The sequence below is a fragment of the Oncorhynchus gorbuscha genome, linkage group LG18, assembly GCF_021184085.1.
Source record: "Oncorhynchus gorbuscha isolate QuinsamMale2020 ecotype Even-year linkage group LG18, OgorEven_v1.0, whole genome shotgun sequence".
NCBI classification, from domain to species: Eukaryota; Metazoa; Chordata; class Actinopteri; order Salmoniformes; family Salmonidae; genus Oncorhynchus; species Oncorhynchus gorbuscha.
In genome coordinates, this window is record NC_060190.1 from 20,265,692 (window position 1) to 20,285,866 (window position 20,175).

The 20,175-nt window shown below is 41.4% G+C and overlaps 1 protein-coding gene and 1 long non-coding RNA gene across 3 annotated transcripts in view; one reads left to right on the forward strand and one right to left on the reverse strand.

Annotated features, from left to right (window-relative positions):
* The window catches only part of LOC124002964, a 9,310-nt gene extending 6,909 nt beyond the window's left edge, over positions 1–2,401 (forward strand). For both annotated transcript variants that reach the window (XR_006833174.1, XR_006833175.1), the window contains exons 2-3: positions 1–46; positions 2,177–2,401. The exon at positions 1–46 is cut by the window's left edge and continues 102 nt beyond it. This is a non-coding gene — a long non-coding RNA (uncharacterized LOC124002964). The remainder of the gene's footprint in view (positions 47–2,176) is intronic.
* Positions 2,402–3,137: 736 nt separating this feature from the next.
* On the reverse strand, positions 3,138–18,991 carry pex6 (peroxisomal biogenesis factor 6). The gene is made up of 17 exons (XM_046310831.1): positions 17,741–18,991; positions 17,293–17,462; positions 16,919–17,002; positions 16,586–16,688; positions 13,192–13,328; positions 12,482–12,593; positions 12,012–12,214; positions 10,071–10,257; positions 9,717–9,793; positions 9,371–9,503; positions 8,651–8,856; positions 8,152–8,213; positions 6,982–7,090; positions 6,389–6,505; positions 6,106–6,183; positions 5,786–5,925; positions 3,138–4,792 (listed from the first exon to the last, which is right to left on the reverse strand). Exons 1-17 carry the CDS (start codon positions 18,953–18,955, stop codon positions 4,656–4,658), a joined length of 3,270 nt encoding a protein of 1,089 aa, XP_046166787.1. The 5' UTR covers positions 18,956–18,991; the 3' UTR covers positions 3,138–4,655.
* Positions 18,992–20,175: the final 1,184 nt, after the last annotated feature.

Consider the following 20,175-nt stretch of genomic DNA (forward strand, 5'->3'; position numbering starts at 1 on the left):
GAGGAAAAGGATGAAGCGCACAAAAGTAGCAAAGGCCACGTAAGCGGTAAATATGGCTAGTGTTACATGTAAGAATAAACTCCCTCCCCTCAAAACGGATGATTCTTAAATAGCTATACCCGTCACAAGAGATACCCAACCCCAACAGTTGAGATTGAGGACCAGTTATTGGTCTAAGGAAATGAGTGTGTGGTCTTCCAACACTTAATAGAAACAGTACATTCTAATCAGAAATGAATAATGCCTACTACTGTAAAGGGATAAACAGTAACACTTTATTGAAATAGTGAAAATTCTTTATAACTTATCAGCATGTAGGGAGCCTTTGAGATGTCGTATTATAAGGCTTGCAATATGTCTAATCAAATCTTCAAGTGACAAAACGTAGTCAGGATCATTACTAGATTATATAAGACATAAGGAGGCCAAAACATGCTTCTGAGAAGTTTTGCATAATGTGTTTTACCTGTTGATGTAAAGTGTAACTGGATAAAATATTAACTGTACACTAAAGTTGATGGTTAATATTCAGCTTAATAATTAGAGTTCTGTGATACCTACCTGTCGGGTTTCAAAAGCCAGTCAAGAAAAGAGGAAGAACTCAAGAGCAAATTGTGCACAGCACACTTTCCTGTCCTCTAAATCCAGTAGAATGAGTACCCAGCAGAGGTTCCAATCTTACCCCAACGACAGACCACAGTTTACTAATATGCCAAACGGCCCTCCACATGACTTTAGGCTATGTGCAGAATGGGGAACTACTTGCTAAATACATGAGCATGCAACATTGTACTAAACATACTACATCCGGTAGTGAATATGGGCAGGTATTCTGGGTGGGATTGCAAATGCTAATGTTAATCAAACACCTAGAGGTCCCAAACTCTTGACAAGAATATTGCCATTTTACTGTAGAGTTATCTCGAGTTAGTACCTTGCTAGTAGGCTAGCTTGGGCTACAGCTAGCTTCCCATTCTCATGACAGTTTGATTTCAAACATCAGAATACTATCGCATCGCTCATTAAGGTTAAGTGTTGGCTGCTAAATATGTCAATCAGATCTGAGACAAATAGGGGCATATCTTTGTTGTTAGCCACAACTCCTTCCTATAGTAATGCCTTCTGGGATAGAAATAAACACTCCCGTGATAGTGTACAGTGATCTCATACAATAAATAGCCACTTTGATTTAGCCATAACATGAAAACAATTGGTTTTCCTCCATTGTACTGCATTCAGTTTTCCACTCGTTTGATGTGTCCCACCAGTGGCAAGTTTTACAACATACAATGGGAATAGACCGATTCATGGCTAAATCTAAACATTGTTACAGTGTCATATCAACATTTGAGCCCCGGTTGCCATAAACATTTTTACTTAACTTTGTAAGCTCTTACTTCTATTGGAGAAACTCCATAGATCCCCATATTCATCTTGTACTCTTGATGTGTGCCCTCTGCTGCTAGAGTCTCTGGTACTGCACTCATCTGTGCGACCTCAGTGGTAGAAAATATATCTAATTTTGAGAGCTGCAATTCTTACATAAAATCAGACATTCCTTGCTTTTATTCAATTTTGGGGCAAATGTTGTATGACATCCTGGTCTGTCAACCATATTTAAACATACATACTTCGTACACTGCAGCTAAACATACTTTGTAATTCTGAATACAGCCATAGTCTCTAGGATAGGATAACGCTACATGCATTTGCATAGTGAAGATGGGGTGCAGTAGTTAAGTAAATCAATTTGAAGGCGTCAAAAAGGTCAGCACCCCCTCAACCTACATGGTCAGACTTCTGGTTGGCAATAAGATCTAACATACAGGATCAATCAACATCTTAAGAACTAAATTCCCACCAAGCAGCATAAACTCCGATGCTAGTGGCATGCTAATGATCTGGCCCATTTCCTAGTGGGCATCTTGCCTCTGTAATCATCATTTCCCAGTGGAAGCAGTTAGCATATTTCAACCTGGATCACTTGTATACTTTACAATTGCCTAAGTAACCAGTTTGTCCTTTGTTTTGTTTTTCCCCCATTATCTTGATATATTATCATTGCCATATCTAAATGAATATTGAACTATATAGGCCTGTTATAGCAATTAATCAGTTAATTTGTCAAAATACAAATGATGATCCAATTGAAAAACACATGTTCTTTGTCTTATAGAACCTGCAATCGAATGCTGCATTTCACTTGAGGTCTTGGCAAAGAGGATCTCCCCACCGGAGTTGGATATGAAAGACGAAGACATGGAAGAACTACGTTTCGAATCTTTGTCGAAGCAACGAACTAAAAGCCAAAGCAAACAGAGAGGTTTACCGTCTTTTGTGAAAACAAGGGATCTGCAACAGAGATCTAGACCCCCTGATTAAATCGAGATCTTCTTCTACACACCCATTTGTATATCTCTTCAAATCCAAATTTGTTATGGTTCATTATAGTACAATGAGTGTGACTTGTACATTATTTACATCCAGTGGCATACATTTAGTTTAACAGAACTGACTATCGCTGTGTTCTTAGGCTATATCTTTTCCAGTCAGAGAATGATTTGTTGTTTCACATAAGCAAAATTGTGTTTGAGTGGGTGAATAAGAAAATAGTACCTCTCCATGGCTAGCAGGGGCAAATATCTAAACCACAGTAGGTACACACGATTAATGCAACTCTGGGCCAATGAAAGAGTCGCCATTAACAATCTGACCCATCATTTTTCCTTATTTTACATAAACCATCTAAGTGACTTGAAAGGGGAAAAACAGAGCGCGAAGGGGTTAAACATTTGAGGTAAACGTTCAAATCTCATCAAATTGTATTGGTCACATACTTTGCAGATGTGATTGCAGGTGTAGCGAAATACTTGTATTCCTTTACAAATAGGTAACAATTCTAGGCAACACTTTTACATTCAAATCACAAAGCCTATTTTTACAGTGCCATGTACAAGACAGAAAATGTATTTGGCAATTAACATTTTGTTAATTTTATTACTACATTATCTAATATTGCCTATTGTATTTAGGTGAATGGCAAGCTTTCACAAATCAGGTATCATGAAATAACAAAGCACTTAAAATATCACATGACACTGCAGTGTATTGGCAAGGTTTCAAGTAAAGCAAGTTAATATTTTGGTAAAGTTTATTTTACCAACCCAAGTAATACACTTTTTTTTAAAAATCAGATCATAAATTACAAACACTTAATCTCGCTAGAAAAAAAAGTTTGCACCATTTGAAAGTTATAGTTAACACAATTAACAATTTATAGATTCTTTTGTCTTACTTTTGTAATCCCATTGTCATTTTTGCTACCATGAGATGGGAAGCACAATGTCTCATCATACAAAAATATAAGTATCGTTTTTCACATTGATAGCAATCTTTGAATATGATAAATTACTCATTTTTCATGGTTACACTTTATACTAAGTTGTCCCATTTCACATGTAAATACATTCACTTCCGTTATACAATCTTCAATCTTCAAAATTGGAATAGTCAAAATTAAGGTAGATAATTACTAAACTCTAGTTCAAGCTCAACTCTGGTTTGAACCATACACATTGAAATTCCTCCAACAATGCGTCACTCAGAAAAACATCAGCTTTGTTACTCATATATACTCATGCTGTAGCAAATTATTTCTTAAAACAATAAACTGCCAACTTAATACAAAGTGTGACCGGATACACTCTCATGGATTAATGCGGTAGCTTTGTTTTAATGTGTATTTGTTCTAAACTGTACTTAAGTGATTTGTGTTTTTAAAATGTTTCATTATAGTGAATTTTGTATTACTGAATTTATTTTATGCAAATTATCTACAGGGTGGAAGGGGAATCTCGGCATCAACCAGTGTTACCCAAAACTTGGTCTCGGAGAACTTGAGTATGCTGGTTTTCCATCAACTCATTATATTCATGGTTTTTATTTGAACTGTTGATGGCTTGGCTGGGTCTTTTGTTGCTCAAACAAGTCTCTGAAAGGATGGCTTGTAAAATAAACCAGCATTCAAAATAGTTCAGGTTGGGGAAGCATTGGAATAATAAACCACTCAGATTTGGAACATCCTGTTGAAATGCAAGACTCAAAAAGTTGAGTCAACTTTGCAATTAATGGAATTCAATTGGCTCGTAACTCCAGTGAGAATAGAGAAACTAAACAGAACAGCAGCATTAGTGTCACTGAGAATATAGGAAAGTGATGGCCCTCCTAGGAGTAAAGATGGGACATGGATATACTAGTTTTCATTTGAACAATGTTCATATGCATTTGTTGCTGCCATTAACACTGCCAAGTTCAGTTAAGGTCAATTCAGAAACTAGTGGTTACAAATATACAGCACAAACCTTACGTTGACTGTTCAGATTGATTTTGCAAATTGCAAACTGTACAAATGTGGTCCACTTACAATATTTTGCATTAATTAGGTTGTGTACTAGTTTGGTCCCTTGGCCTAAATGACACTGCTCATTCACTCATTAGTGCAGAGAAAAGGAAGAGAATTTCACAACCACAGTTTTTTTGCAGAGCCAACACTTGAGGAATACACGCTTGTGATAGAGGATTTGGGGTAACGTAGTGCATGCAGAAGAGAATAGCTTAGCTCCATAACTGGGCGGCACTAGGCTTGGGTGGCTTGGTTATTTTGCAGTGAGTTTCTGCTGAATGAGTTTATATTTGAGCAGCTCTTGTTCAGAGACGGACGGTTTGAGGCAATCCAGTGCTTGGTTAAAGTCTTCGGCAGAGAGTATGAGAGGAGTATCCTCGGTGTCCAGACCTGAGAGTGAAAGAGGGCGAGAGAGAAAAGGAGGGGCAGTGGAAACGATAAAAAGGGGGTAGAGAATATAGCAGAGTAGAAGGGGGTTGTGGAGAGAAAGGGGGTAGAGAATATAGCAGAGTAGAAGGGGGTTGTGGAGAGAAAGGGGGTAGAGAATATAGCAGAGTAGAAGGGGGTTGTGGAGAGAAAGGGGGTAGAGAATATAGCAGAGTAGAAGGGGGTTGTGGAGAGAAAGGAGAGTGTGAAAGAGATAAATAAGTCCCTATTGCACTTGTTACTAACGCTTGAGGTTGCCATAGGAACTGAGACGGTCACCTCTTAAAATACTATTAACAGTAGATATGACATTGGTATTTAGAAAGGATGATATGAAAGAATGGTATTTTATATATTTTCCAGTACATCATTTATAATGGTTTAAGTTTTTGTGGTATGAAAAATTCATAGAGAAACAATTGCCACAAATTTTACACTGTAGTAAAAACTTCTAAACATGACTCGGAATGATCTCGTAATGTGTCTGTCCATGTGTTGCCAAAATAAGATGCATTCATATTATAATTTGTTTCTACAGTACATGATACGAGGAGGTTGTAGGGATAGGACAAACACAAGAAACAAAATGGGTTTATAGCAATGAGACTATGGATTTTATAGGCACATTATTTGGATAGATTGTCCACATGGATTTGATTTTCAAAACGCCAAAACTATGTTTTTTAATAAATGGACAAGATAAAGATACCATTGAAGATTCACCATTCTAATTACATTTAAATATTAAAAGTGGAACTGTTGTATTTTCAAATGATTTGACCGTTTGTTTAGCCCACTCGTGTGAACAGTCGAGGCAATCATACATCACAGTCATACACCATGCTTCTGTTTCAGGCTTTCAAATTCCTGTATTTAAGCAAAAAAAAAAAAAATTTTTACACCTGAAGGAGGATTTTTAATCAAACTTTATACGGAAAATGTGAGGGCCAAACGTACCGTCGGTGACACGTGCAATCTTCCTCTTAATGGCAGACATCATGGCGTCGGAGCAGAGAGCATATATGTCCGCCCCTGTGAGCTGAGGAGGGCAGCGTTCCACTATATCCTGGAGACTGACGCTGGGGTCCACCTTGAACCTGAGAGGACAGAAACGCATAGCAATTCACATACAGCACAAATACCATGTTTGAAACACACTTCTGCACTTTAACCTTGATTCTGCGAGGATAACTATTGAACAAAAGAACACCAGTACTTTTTACCAGCTTTTTGCTGTTCATGTTTGACAATAAATGAGAATCAGGCAGGACACATACTTTCTGACTATGGCCTTCAGAACTTGCAGCTGAGACTCTTTGTCTTCATTGATCCCAACATACACCAATTTGTCAAACCTGAAAAAGCATCCGGGGAAACCATAAGGTCAAAAACAATGGAAAAGACAAAAAGGCTTTTAGAACAATAAAGTACAGACCCGTCCAACATCTAAAAAGATGACATTTTCAGAAGGTACATGCCTGTAGGCGTACACTACATAAACATTTGCTTTGTGAGGAGACCCACACTGATTGACTAGACAAACCGTCATTTGAATCTCACCTGCCAGGTCTGAGCAATGATTGATCGAGCAGGTCTGGCCGGTTGGTGGCTCCAATCACAAACACGTCCCCAGAGGAGTGAAGTCCGTCAAGCTCAGCCAGGAGCTGAGAGACCACCCTACAGTTAACAGAGATCAGGTTCAAACAAGGGAGAGGATGAAGTTGTTCTTAGGCACTGAGCTATGATCAGTTTTCGGTTGTTTCCCCCCAACGATTAAGGTCAGAATTTGGGGAGGGTAAACTGATCCTATATAAATAGAGGGAAGCAGGGTTTTACAAGAAAAGACAGTCACTGATCTTCTGAACACGCAAAACACCTTCATGATATTTTAACGCTCCACAAAATGACAGTGTTTCAGTAGAAAGATTATTCAATATCCACACACTTTCATTGGCCTCATTGAGAAAAAATGGAATGTAAAAAGGTCCAGTTTCACCTACGGAAAATGTAGGGCGACTCTGGAGCTCCATACTAACCTGCGTTTGTTGCATAATATTTTATGACGTGATCTAACCGCTTTGTCTAAATTATAAATAAAAAAATCATAATGATAATTTTCAGTGGTGTATTGTCCCAAAATCAATCCCACCCACCGGTCCATGACTCCACCAGAGTCTCCACTGCGCCCTCTGTTGGGCGCTAGAGAGTCCAGCTCGTCAAAGAAGATGATACAAGGGGCCGCCGCTCGAGCTTTGGAGAAAACTGAACGAGAGAGAGGAAGAACCATTTTATTGGAAATCATATGTACAGGACAGTCACATCATAGGGCATTGGCTCTCACCAAATGTACACTACCGTTCAAAAGTTTGGGGTCACTTAGAAATGTCCTTGTTTTTGAAAAACAAAAAGCACATTTGTTGTCCATTAAAATAACATCAAAATGATCAGAAATACAGTGTAGACATTGTTAATGTTGTAAATGACTATTGTAGCTGGAAATGGCTACAATTTGAATGGAATATATCTTGAATGGAATATAGAACAAGAATAGACTGACGAGTTTCAGAAGGAAGGTATTTGTTTCTGGACATTTTGAGCCTGTAATCGAACCCACAAATGCTGAAGCTCCAGATACTCAAATAGTCTAAAGGCCAGTTTTATTGCTTCTTTAATCAGGACAACAGTTTTCAGCTGTGCTAACATAATTGCAAAAGGGTTTTCTAATGATCAATTAGCCTTTTAAATAAACTTGGATTAGCTAACACATCGTGCCATTGGAACACAAGAGTGATGGTTGCTGATAAATGGGCCTTTTCTAAACAGTTTCCAGCTACAATAGTCATTTACAACATTAACAATGTCTACACTGTATTTCCAATACATTTTATGTTATTTTAATGGACAAAGAAAAAGTGCTTTTCTTTCAAAAACAATGACATTTCTAAGTGTCCCCAAACTTTTGAACGGTAGTATAAATGCGTATATTTAGACTTGACCTCTTGTCTGCACTAGGCTGTTTTCAGACAATGCAACAGGAGCATGAAGAAAAACAAGCATAAGGCAGTACAAAAGTAGTAGTGAGCTTGGATTCTATGCAAACAATTTGTTCGATCTCACAGGGATTTGTCGGTCAATAGACCAGGGTTTTACAGAGAGGTGTAAACTGCACTTATAGTTGTTTGAATGTATTCAACTAGGGCCCGATTTAGGGTTGATAAGCACGTGCAACGCAGAAAGGTCACTTTGACGAAACCTTACTGGCAAGCCATGCCGGGCCCAGGGGAGTTGAACGAACAGCCATCTAACTCCACTACTACACTCACCCTCTCTCACGTTCTCCTCGCTTTGACCCACGTACATGTTGATGAGTTCCGGGCCTTTGACACTAAACGAAGAGGAAGACAAAGCCATCAGGATTCAAGCACAATCATTCAGGTGAATGTGTGGAACAAATATGGATGATTCGCTTATTCACCATGCTCATTACCCGGTGTCCGGGCTCAGGGGGGTGCAACATTACAGAACAATCGGATAGAAATATATTATGTAGAACAGACACTTCTCCGTCACTTAGAATAGGGAATGTTGGCTCTATATAAGAAATGTATCTGCAACATTCCATGACATTTCTCCAGCTTTCTCATCCCTTTTTCCCCTGACACCAGGGTCATATATAGTTGGGAGAAAACGTTGCGTGAAAACAGGGAGGTGCTATCTGAACCTGTCCAATAAGAAACACTTTTTTGCCGTTGCAACTGATTCACTACAGTGTGCCCTACTGAACTTGACCCAGTCATCCAGTCTCCTCTGGTTGTCTCCTACCTGAGGAAGGTCATGGAGCACTCTGTAGCCACAGCCTTGGCCAGCAGGGTCTTGCCCGTGCCGGGAGGCCCGTAGAGGAGCAGGCCGGCGCGGCGCAGGCCCAGGGACAGCAGCTCGGGCCTCTCCAGGGGCAGCTGCACCGTGTCCAGGATCTCCCGCTTCACCTGCTGCAGGCCGCCAACGTCCTGCCAGCGCACACTGGGGATCTGACAACACACACACGTTACACTTCTCCACCATACGCAGTTGATCAGTGTCAGTGTCAGTCTCCTCTGAGCCAGTGAAACATGAGCTACAGTCTAAATCTCTACCCATTTCGTGAAGTGTGCACTCGTACACTTCCACTCATGGATTTAAAAGGAATGGACTGGTATGAAGAATATGTGGGAAACTCCCTCGAGCCATGCTTGTAACAAATCTAATGATTTTTAAATGCATGAGGGGGAATGAACGAGTGAGGGGAAGGGTAGAGAATCGTAACAGAGACATGGGTTTCATCTAAACTGCTAAACAAACAAAAAATCTAAAACAAAAATATTGTCTCCTTATCTCTCCTTTATCTGCACCGACTGGAAAACAATAGGGTGGAAGGTCATCATTAGACTGGCTTTCACCTGGTCAGTTCTTTCAGGCCAATGCAATGTAGGAGAGGAGGCAAGGAAGGGGACGATTATTTAGATCATTTGAGAAATAGCCATACACCCCATTTTCGGGTTGTACCTTCGGGGCTCCGATGGCCTGAGAGTGGGCGTCTTGGAGGGTCTCCAAGGCATTGGTGAAGTCCTGGGCCAGGACGGTTACCCCACAGGCACATAGGTCCTCTTCCTCCTGCACACTGGCCCCCTCTGGGAAACTGAACACAAATGCCTGCCTCAGTCATTCTGTAGTGGTATGATGTCCTTTTGAAAGAATTCATTTTTTTAAGTAGTAATATGCAGCCAACAGAGAATCACAAGGAATAGGACACAATATACAACATAACAAGTACAACACATTGTGCATAGTTGCTAGAGTTCAGCGGATATTCAGTGGGGAAGAGGAGAGCAATTGCGAATGGATGGCTCACCAGGATTGGAGTATTCTTGCGTGGGCAGATTTACCAGCCTGAGTCAGCAGTGCACTGAGGTCCCCCAATAGAAAGCCCTGTGAGTCGAGAGGGAGGTATAGAGAGAAATATAAAAAGAGGATAGAGGGGGAGGTGTTAGAAGGATCATCAAAAGTCATGGTCCTTCCAAATGTGTCTTCCACAAAACCAAACTCACTTCCATAGATTCTCAACTGGTCTTTAAACCAATCTGGTGCCTTTTAAATCCTTGAAGGGGGATGTGAACAAGTAAACAGAAATATTGGGGAGAATCCGAATTGGGCTGGTGTCTATGAAGTATGAATATAATGGATAAAAACATGCTATGGATCTCACCGCAGTGTGCTTGGCCAGCCTGGCCAGGTTGACATCCCTTCCCAGGGGCATGCCCTCGCTGAGGCTGGCCAGCATGGCCCGGCGCTGCTCCTCACTGGGGCTCTCTATCGACACCTGGTGGATAAAGGCTGCCATCACGTCAGACGACAGCTCCCGGGGTTTACTTACCGCCGCCACCACTACCACGCTAAGGGGGAGGGGGAGAGAGTTACGGAGGTTATAGACGTAGCCGTTCCTTCTTTGCTTTCATTCAATGATACTAAAAGTAACGTTTTGTTTCTTGTTGTTGCAATAAGGTCCGGGTGGCTCAATTCAACTGAATTCACATTTTGTTATTTACGCAGTAGGTCCCATTTATCTGACAACAAAAAACAAATACTATTATCACCATGTAGATGCTTCCAGTTATCAGAATAAGTAGTGTGTCGAATAAAGTTTTATGGGTCACATACACATGATTAGCTAATGTTATTGCGGGTGTATCGAAATGCTTATGCGGATTTAATAACTACACTGTTTATATTCTGCCATATTACCAGTAACCTTGCCCTGGTTAGATGCGGTGGTTTGTGCTTTCAGTCTCGAGCAAATGCTACCATTCTATCCACGGTTTCTGGTTAGGGTTGGTCTTAATAGTCACAGTGGGTACTACATCGCCTATACACTTCCTATTGAACTTAGTCACCATATTTGTGTATGCGTCTAGGTTATTTTCGAAAGCTACCTGGAATATATCCCAATCCACGTGATCAAAACAATCCTGAAGTGTGGATTCCGATTGGTCAGACCAGCATTGAATAGTACGAAGTACGGGCACTTCCTGTTTGAGTTCCTGCCTATAGGATGAGAGGAGCAAGATGGAGTCTTGCTCAGATTTGCCGAAAGGAGGGCGGGGGATGGCCTTGTAAGCATTCCGGAAGTTTGAATAGCAATGGTCGAGAGCCTTAATAGCGCAAGTAGGACAGTCAATATGTTGATAGAACTTCCGCAGCCTAGTCATCAGATTTGCTTTGTTAAAATCCCCAGCTACAATGACTGCAGCCTCAGGATATGTGGTTTCCAGTTTGCATGAATTCCAGTGAAGTTCTTTGAGGGCCGTCGAGGTTTCGGATTGAGGTGGGATGTAAACGGCCGTGGCGATGACGGAGGAGAATTCTCTTAGGAGATAATATGGTCGGCATTTAATTGTGAGGTATTCTAGGTCGGGTGAAGAAAATTACTTGAGTTCCTGTACGTTGCTAGAATTACACCATGAATCGTTAATCATGAAACACACCCCTCCGCCCTTCTGCTTCCTGGAGAGATATTTATTCCTGTCTCCGCGACGTACTGAGAATCCTGCTGGCTTTACCGACTCCGACAGAGTATCCCAAGAGAGCCATGTTTCCGTGAAACAAATATGTCATAGGCCACGAAATAAATCCTTGCTCTAAGCGCATCAACTTTGTTATCCAAAGACTGAACATTAGTGAGTAATATACTCAGAAGTGGTGGGTGGTGTGCGCGCCTCCTAGGTCAAACCAGCAGGCCGCCTCGAGTGCCTCTCCTCAGCCACCGATGTTTTGGGTCGGCCTCTGGAATAAGTTAAATTGCTCAGGGGAGAGTGAACAAAGGATCTGCTCCAGGGAAGTCGTATTCCTGGTCTTAATGCTGGTAGTTCTGGAGAGTTACCACCACTATAATATCCAATAGTTCTTCCCGGCTGTATGTAATGACAAAAAACATTTCCTGATATAATAATGTAAAAAAACTAAATACTGCAAAATTTTCTAAGAGCTAGTTGCGATGCTGCCATCTCCGTCAGCGCCATCTTTGTGTGTGTGCACGCGCACGCACAGGCAGAAGCTTACAGTAGTAGTAAAGGCACTGCATAAACATAGCTATGACCGGGATCGACGGAATTCTAGCCTTGGTGTTAAGATGTTAAGATGGATGGGCTACCTGGCAGGGGCGTGGGCAATGAACTGGCACAGGGTGGCTATGACCCTGGCATCCTCCTCGGCGCCATCCCTGGGCTGGCCCAGCAACTGCAGGTTCCTGAGCAGCAGGATGCACGGCCGGTGGGCCTCAGCTCGCTGGAAGACAGACTTCATCTTCGCCTCACAGGAGGCGGCCGTGTCGGCGCAGAGGGTCACGCAGTCCACCTGCACAGGGGCAGAGAGAGGAAACTTTTGAACATTTCCAAACATTTGACATAAGCAACTTAAGACTAAAGTTAAGTATCTTAACTAAGTGTGAGGATAGCCTTAGATTTGATCTGCTTATGGACTGAGTTTTTCACATGAAATGAATCATATTACTACCTCAATTCTAATGGCTATAGAGCGAGTAACCTCATAAAAACTAATACATGTACATTAGTATTTGAATTCAATCTTGCAATAAGCCAGTTGTGTGATTCTGAAGGGTACCTTCACTAAGTGCAGATGGAGTCTACGGCATGCAGCTCTGACAGAGGTGAATTTTCCACTGCCACTCGGTCCCAGGAGGAGGATGGTGCAGCCGCTCATCAGAGCAGCAGAGCTTCAAAAATAAGTTGATACAACAAAAAAAGTCAGCATAGTGATACAAAGGAGTGGGGATAACAGTTATTCTACATACAGTAAGTATCCTGTTACATTGTCTATGACTAAATCTTGTTGTTACACTTTACATATTGTTTACCGTGTTGCCCTGGGTCTGCGGTATCAGCTGACATATACAAGCCAATAATGGTAACCCGTATGATTTGAATTGCATTTATGTCCGTGTCTGTTTTCGGGAAGATGCCCAGGACCGTATTTACTAGACACCAAATAGAAAACGGGGAAGGACTACCTGAACTTCCAATAAGATGTCCGATAAGAAACTCTCGTTTCTGTTGCAAAGCGTTTTAAATAGCAAAACCTTTGAATAAAGCCCATTGTGTTTACTTGATAGCTACCTACACAAATAGCTAGCTAGAACTGTGTTAATAAGATAAATTCATTAAAAAGATTAAAAGCAACACAAATACGTTCTCCAGTAGGCATCTACTGAGGGAGCTAAGAGCTGTGTTGTCAGCCATTTCCCAGCAACTTCAGCACTAATGAATACAGCCCAGTTGTGTAAAATGATGTCATCCTGCTTAGTTAACACTGACCTTTCATTCATGTGGGGCTGGATGATAGTGGAGAATTGGTCCACGGTGCTGGAGAGCCCAGGGGGAGACAGGCTAGTCCAGAGGGAAGGCTCCTCCCCAACAAGGGAACAGGGAGCCAGACTATTGGTGGAGCCGCCCTAAAAGGACAAGTAATATGCATGGAAGGTGTGTTTCAGTTGCAAAAAGTAAACTGGAGAAACCTCATCATTTTGAAACAGGTGTTTAAAGCAGCAAAAGAGTGTAGGGGAGGTTGCTAAATAACTGTAAACAATTTTAGCTGACGAGCTAATCATCTTGGCAAACAGTGGGGTGAAATGACCTCATTTATCATTAAATGAGCCAACGCAAATGTCTCTGCTAGCAAATGCGATGTAGTCTCCAAACTTGTAAGGGGTCTAGTCATGTTTACTTTGATGATTGTGACATGTCTTCTTTTAAGCTCGTAGACAATCCTCAAAAAGGGCTTTAGCTTTTGAGATACCCTTGCCCAAGGTATGACAAACAGACCATGCTTTTCCATATCTCCCATTATTGAATGGATGGTTGTATCGCAGACACTGAAAACTGTCTTTTTTTTCAGTCAAAGGTTCCTCTGTGGATTGGATTTGTTTAGCCCCTACTGTCACAATTACATTGGGGGGACTAGATAACTCCAAATCCAACATGGTGTCCAAAATCCAATATGGCTGCCACATTTCCATTAAATGATGGTTTAATCACCTGTATAAGTTCACGTTTTAAGAGATACATTTTTGTGATTTGTGTACTATGCTGCACTGTACTCAAGACTATTTGTGTGTACTTCACCTATGTTATAAATCCAATATGCCCAACATATACACTCAAACATCCTTGTCTAGATGTATAAAATGGCAGCAGACTGCTTGGCATGGCAGCCCCAAATATTCCAAGTCACAAGCCTCTTTAACGATCAATGAGACAACCGGGAGGCTCCAACGAAAAGAGAATCCAACCCTGGGTTCTGACACTCAGTCCCTAGCTGTACAACTCCCCCCCCACTGTGGTATAACATGCCACTCCAGGATTGGGCTCTTAAGTCACCTCCTTATGAATTTAGAAGTGAGCTTTGATTCATTGCTAGTCCAATTTGTCTGCCTGAATCAAATATGACCTCCAGCTGGCTTACTGCATTTGTGATGCACAATGTTCCGGTGGCTTTTATCCTGTTCAGGTTGAGTTGGCACATTGCTTCTTCCAGACAAACATGCCCACCATCCTGGCAGTCTTCCCTGGAGTTGCTGTATATATTGACTTAGTGACAGCTATGGTGTATGAAGAGAATGCAACCACACATGACAAGCGCGGAAGGCTGGTGTTCACTATAATGAACCAACACAACCTGACACTCATTGACAAGAAATGCCATCAACTTCGTGGGCCTTCACATGTCATAGCAATTGAACCTCTCCAATATCAATACTATCTTGAATCTCCCAGAACAGTCCTTGATAAGCCCACTCCAGCATCAGTCCTTCCCTCAGGCACTACTAGAGACACCATGGAACTGTACTGCAGCCATAATACCATCTGGAAAATGCTGGTGTGCATTGCCCTCATATGTACCCATTTTGCTACCAATCTGAACTGGACTCACATATGAAGAATTAGCTTTCATGCTCCTCTGCAACCCTTTTACTGTCCATCAAATCCCAGGGATCATCTTCAAATGTATGTGTGTGTGGAACTGTGCTGTCCCTCAAAACCAATGCTTCTTAAATCACAGTCTATGACCTAGTTACACTAGCTAACCTCTACGTAACCTGAGGTCACCCTCACAGGTTCTTTCACATTCCACATCTCCTGCTGGGCATACCCCAGTCTGTTATCAATGCCAACCTCCCACAGTTAATATCGGAAAGATTATCATCCTAACTGACTTCCAAAGGAATATAAATAAATATGTAGGGCATGACCTGCAGGACTTTTTACCACATTCAATACATACAAAATAGTATGTTTGTGACAGCCGTTTCACAGACTCTCCTTACAACCAACCAGTATCCCAAGCATCATTCAGGCTGGGACAACATTCCACTTAGTTAATGGGTTTCTTTGGTATGCAAGCTGCATCTGCTGACTTACAATACCGAACTGTAGAAATGGAAACTGATCACCCCACAGCCCCAATACCCCACCAGTCATACAGGAAGGAGACTGCTCTTGTCACTGCAACTTGAAAAGAATGACCAGTTAGCTGTGCAAGCTGATCAGGACCCAGAACTACAACCACCACTGGCTACAGGTCAGGCCCCAGAACTACAACCACCACTGGCTACTTTGTCTTCTCACTCTGTAAGGATACACTCATGTCTTTGTCACCTCAAAGACTATGAATCAACCTTGCACACTTAGTTTAGATGGGGAAAAGGCTATACATACACTACTAGAGTAGCTGACTGTTGTATTACAGTTGTCGCGTGCTTGCAGTTACACTACAGTGTGCATATGTAGTGAAGGAGAAAGGGGTATACCTAGTCAATTGCACAACTGAATGCATTCAACCGAAATGTGTCTTCGGTATTTAACCCAACCAGTCTGAATCAGAGAGGTGCGAGGGGATGCCTTAATCAATATCCATGTCATCGGCGCCTGGGGAGCAGTTGTTGTTGGGGGTTAACTGCCTTGCTCAAGGGCCGAAATAAATAAAGAAATATATAAAATTACAATTGCCAGAACATCAAAACAACATGTAACTGTATGGATTTTTGTCAGGCAGGACCATACAGCACTGAATGAGAACAAATTTAACTTGGAAAGTTGTCTATTGAATAGCTACCAAAAAGTGAAGTTTACATTTATAACTATTCATAGTTGATATTTCCGACTATTGTATCTGTGCGTTTACAGCTCTACATTTCAAAGATGCATTATGACATCCTAATGCTGTTTGTTTGTGTATGTAGGGCAGAGAGCTGACTACTTGTATGTACGATTTTAGCAATATCAGAGCTTGCAATATTGGGTTGCATGAGCTTACGCGACCCACACCCCTCCAGCCGGGCATTATTCTGCACTTTTGAGTTAAGGGGGTGTCACAATATCTATAAAATTTAAACACTTCTGCAGTAATTTATTTTCACAATAATATATCTGTACATTTTTACATGCACATCCCATTTCATATATGGGAGAACTTAACTTAAAGATATGTGAAAACATGGTCGTGTTTTGTTAAACCTCGGGTAGGGGCATCTCAACATTTTAGGGGCCTTGCACTAGCCTAGTTCCAAGCGTAGGCCTATTGAAATACATACTTCACCACTCAAAAGAGCAAGACATAAGTAGTATTGAATGTTCACTTTATGCATGCAGTCTTAAAACTGTCTGAATCTAGCTATTGATGTGACATTTTATGTAAAAAGTTGAAACGTACCATGTAGAGAGATGTGTGGACAGTGTCTGCAAGGTAAGGACCTTGGTCTTCCTCCTCTGTAGAGCCACAAACCTTTTTCACTTTGAAATACACAACCGGCCACCTAACGAAAGTTCAGAGTTCGAAGTAAGAAAAGTGTCATTGAATACCCAATCATGTGCTCATGTTGATTTGACTTTTAAAGCAGTAAGATATGGTGGCACGCCATTTTATCTGACACACACTTTAGTATAGGAGAAACATTTGTTAAATCATTGTGGTCAACCTCCCTCGGTTGTTCCCGAGGGTAAATGGATAAATAAGTGTAAGCATTAGTCTGCTTGACGTGTGGACCTTGTGATTCCCTCAGAGTTGCTCTCCAAGACTTCAGGATGCCCTTCAGATGGGATGCCCAAAACACCACCCAGCTGCACAAGTCTGGGAGAGAAGGAACAAAGGTAAAAGATACAGCACGGTGCGTGCAAAACAAATCCTACAGGGAAGACGCAACAAACCAGCAACAGAATGAAGCACAAACCAAGGCCAGAGACGCATTCATTAGTGCACACAATAGAAAAATCTTCTGCAACAAACGGAAAATGTGAGTTTCTTATAGGCCAAATTCAGGTAGTTCCTCCCCAATTTCAGCCCATTCACTTCCGTTTGGTTACTAATTAATACTTTTTTTTTTAATGAGTACAGATAGAAGGGCAGACTATTTCACTAACCTTGGTATGGTAAAGTGCTCACAGAGGATACTGTCAAAGGGACCATGAGAACTGTATTCTGGGGAGATGACAGCATCAATGTGGAGTTCTTTGGCTAACAGCGGTGATGCTGATCGAGAGAGGCTCTCAGAAAGCTGAAGACCTGACTGAGAAACGACCCGGTTCCATCTCTGAGATAATTCAAAGAAATGCAGCAAAGAATTCAGCATTATGATCATTATTTTATGAAGACAGATCTGTGCCCCAAATTGTCAGTTGCTTGTATGTTCCAGGATTTGAGAATTGGCGTATATGGGCATGCACATCCCTTTCATATTAAACTTTCCCTTTAACCTATTCAAATTGATTTGAATATAAACTAAGAAGAAAAAAAGTTGAGTTGCAATGAAGCACAACACTTAACTTTCAACTAAAATGTAAGAACAAATATGTACAAATATTTACTCACCTTTATTTTCACAGCTCTGCTACTGACTGGCACTGGCTCTCCGTTCGACATGTTGAACCAATGAGTCGGCGATATGAAGCCAAAGTTGTCTTGAAGGTCCAACTCTGCACACTTGCTGAAATCTGCCACAACAACCGAGCCGAGGTGGACCATTTCGGTGCCCTTAGATGGCTCTTTGCCAGGTGCGTTATCATCGGCTTGCCCGGGACTTGGCAGGGACTCGCCTCTGTAGGACGTCTTTGTCATTTCTGATGAGCAGTTAAACCTAGACACCACTACCCACTCACGGTTGAATAACCCGAGTTTGAGCAGCAACTGTTTGCTTACGAAAACAGTACTGTCTAAATCGATTTTAGCATCGCCCTTCTCCACTAGTACAATTCTCCCTTGACCGTACAAGCGACGAATATCCACGATTCTGACATCCAGCCTACACTCCAGTGCTTGCAAAAAAGCGGATAAACTAGAGTCCAATACTTGCCTGTTGTCAAGTAAAGAGCTTCCCCCGCCAAGACTATTCGCGTAGTGTGCAAAATCAGAGACAAATAGCGAGGTCAAATTTCTAGTAGCCAAAGCATTCGAGGTCTCCAGTGCACCATGTTGCGCAATGTCTCTGCAGTCGGTGACCACCACTGTTGTGTTGATTGTTATCATCCCCTGCGTTATAGGTGTACACTCCAACACAACTAAGTCGAACAGAGAGTGTTGCACTTGAGATATATCATCTCCAAGTAAAGGGTGATAGGGAAGTGATAGCGAGTCCCCTTGTCGTGCCAATAGTGGTTGACCTTGGCACGAAGCCAGTACGAGAAGTCCATTGGAAAACTTATCCGAGTTTGCCCACTTGAAACTCTGTCTTGTTCGTGCCCCTATAACAACTTTTCTAAGGGAAAACGGTGACAATGAGCGCACAACTCCCCTTATATCATCCTGGAGACCATAGTGTTTGAGAAAGATCTTACTTGTGTACAGTTTTAAAGTTGTGTCGTTTCCATCCGATCCCCAACCTGACGTCTCCTCTGTTGAGTGCGCGCAGAGCAAAACGGCAGTTTTCCCGAGTGTCTGAAGCTTCCGTGAGGTGAATAAAAGGGTCGAAGTAGGCTCATTGCAACTTGGAAACGCATATCTAAATTGTGACTTGATAACAAGCACGTGTAAAGGATTTAAGTGCGTTGGAAATGTATCTAAACATGACAGTTCTACCTGAGCTGCCATGTTGGGGAAAGCGCATGCGCATTGGGCAATATTTTGTCCGGAAGTGAAAGCAGTTCGGGTGAAACAACTCCTTCCGAGATGTTCCTTTGATGCTTGTATACAAAAAAAATACTTTTGCAATCTACAGACCTACAAAATAAAGTATCCGTAAATAACAAAAATGAACTATCTCTGAATAATGAAATAAGAAAAATGCACGCTCACAGCAGTCGGTGACCGGTGGCTACTTGTGTCTTCTCACCCTGTAAGGATACACTCATGTCTTCTTGGTCACCTCAAAGACTATGAATCAACCTTGCACATTTAGTTTTAGTGGGGAAAAGAAGGCTGTACATACACTACTAGAGTAGCTGACTGTTGTATTACAGTTGTGCCGTGCTTGCTGTTATGATACAGTGTGCATATGTCGTGAAATCGAAAGGGGTACACCTAATCAGTTGCATAACTTAATGATTTCAACGAAATGTGTCTTCGGTATTTAACCCAACCCGTCTGAATCAGAGAGGTGCGAGGGGATGCCTCCTTCATCAATATCCATGCCATCGGCGCCAGGGGAGCAGTTGTTGTTGGGAGTTAACTTGCTCAAGGGCAGAAAGGGAAACTAATGTATTTCTGCTGTACCACATTGCAATGACACTGTCGGTGTGTTCGAATACGTTCTCTGTGGTCCATACAGTACGATGGGATTGATTTATCGAATGTATGCATCAAACTGTAAGTGCATTGGTGTAAAGTAATTCATTAATAATACTTGAAAGTAGTTCTTAAGGAGTTTTTGGGGATATCTGTACTTTACTATTTATATTTTTGACAACTTTTACTTCACTACATACCTAAATAAAATTATATACTTTTTACTCCATACATTTACCCTGACACCCAAAAGTACTCGTTACATTTTGAATGCTTAGCAGGACAGGACAATGGTCTAATTCACACACTTATCAAGAACATCCCCGGTCATCCCAACTGCCTCTGATCTGTCAGACTCACTAAACACAGGATTAATTTGTAAATCATGTCTGAGTGTTGGAGCGTGCCCCTGGCTATACATACATTTAAAAAGCAATAAAATGTTGCTCTTTGGTTTTCTTAATATAAGGAATTTGAAATATTACATTTTTTCCTTTTGGTGCTTAAGTATATTTTAGCAATTACATTTACTTTTGATACTTAAGTATATTTCAAATCAAATACTTTTAACCTCTTTGATACTTTTA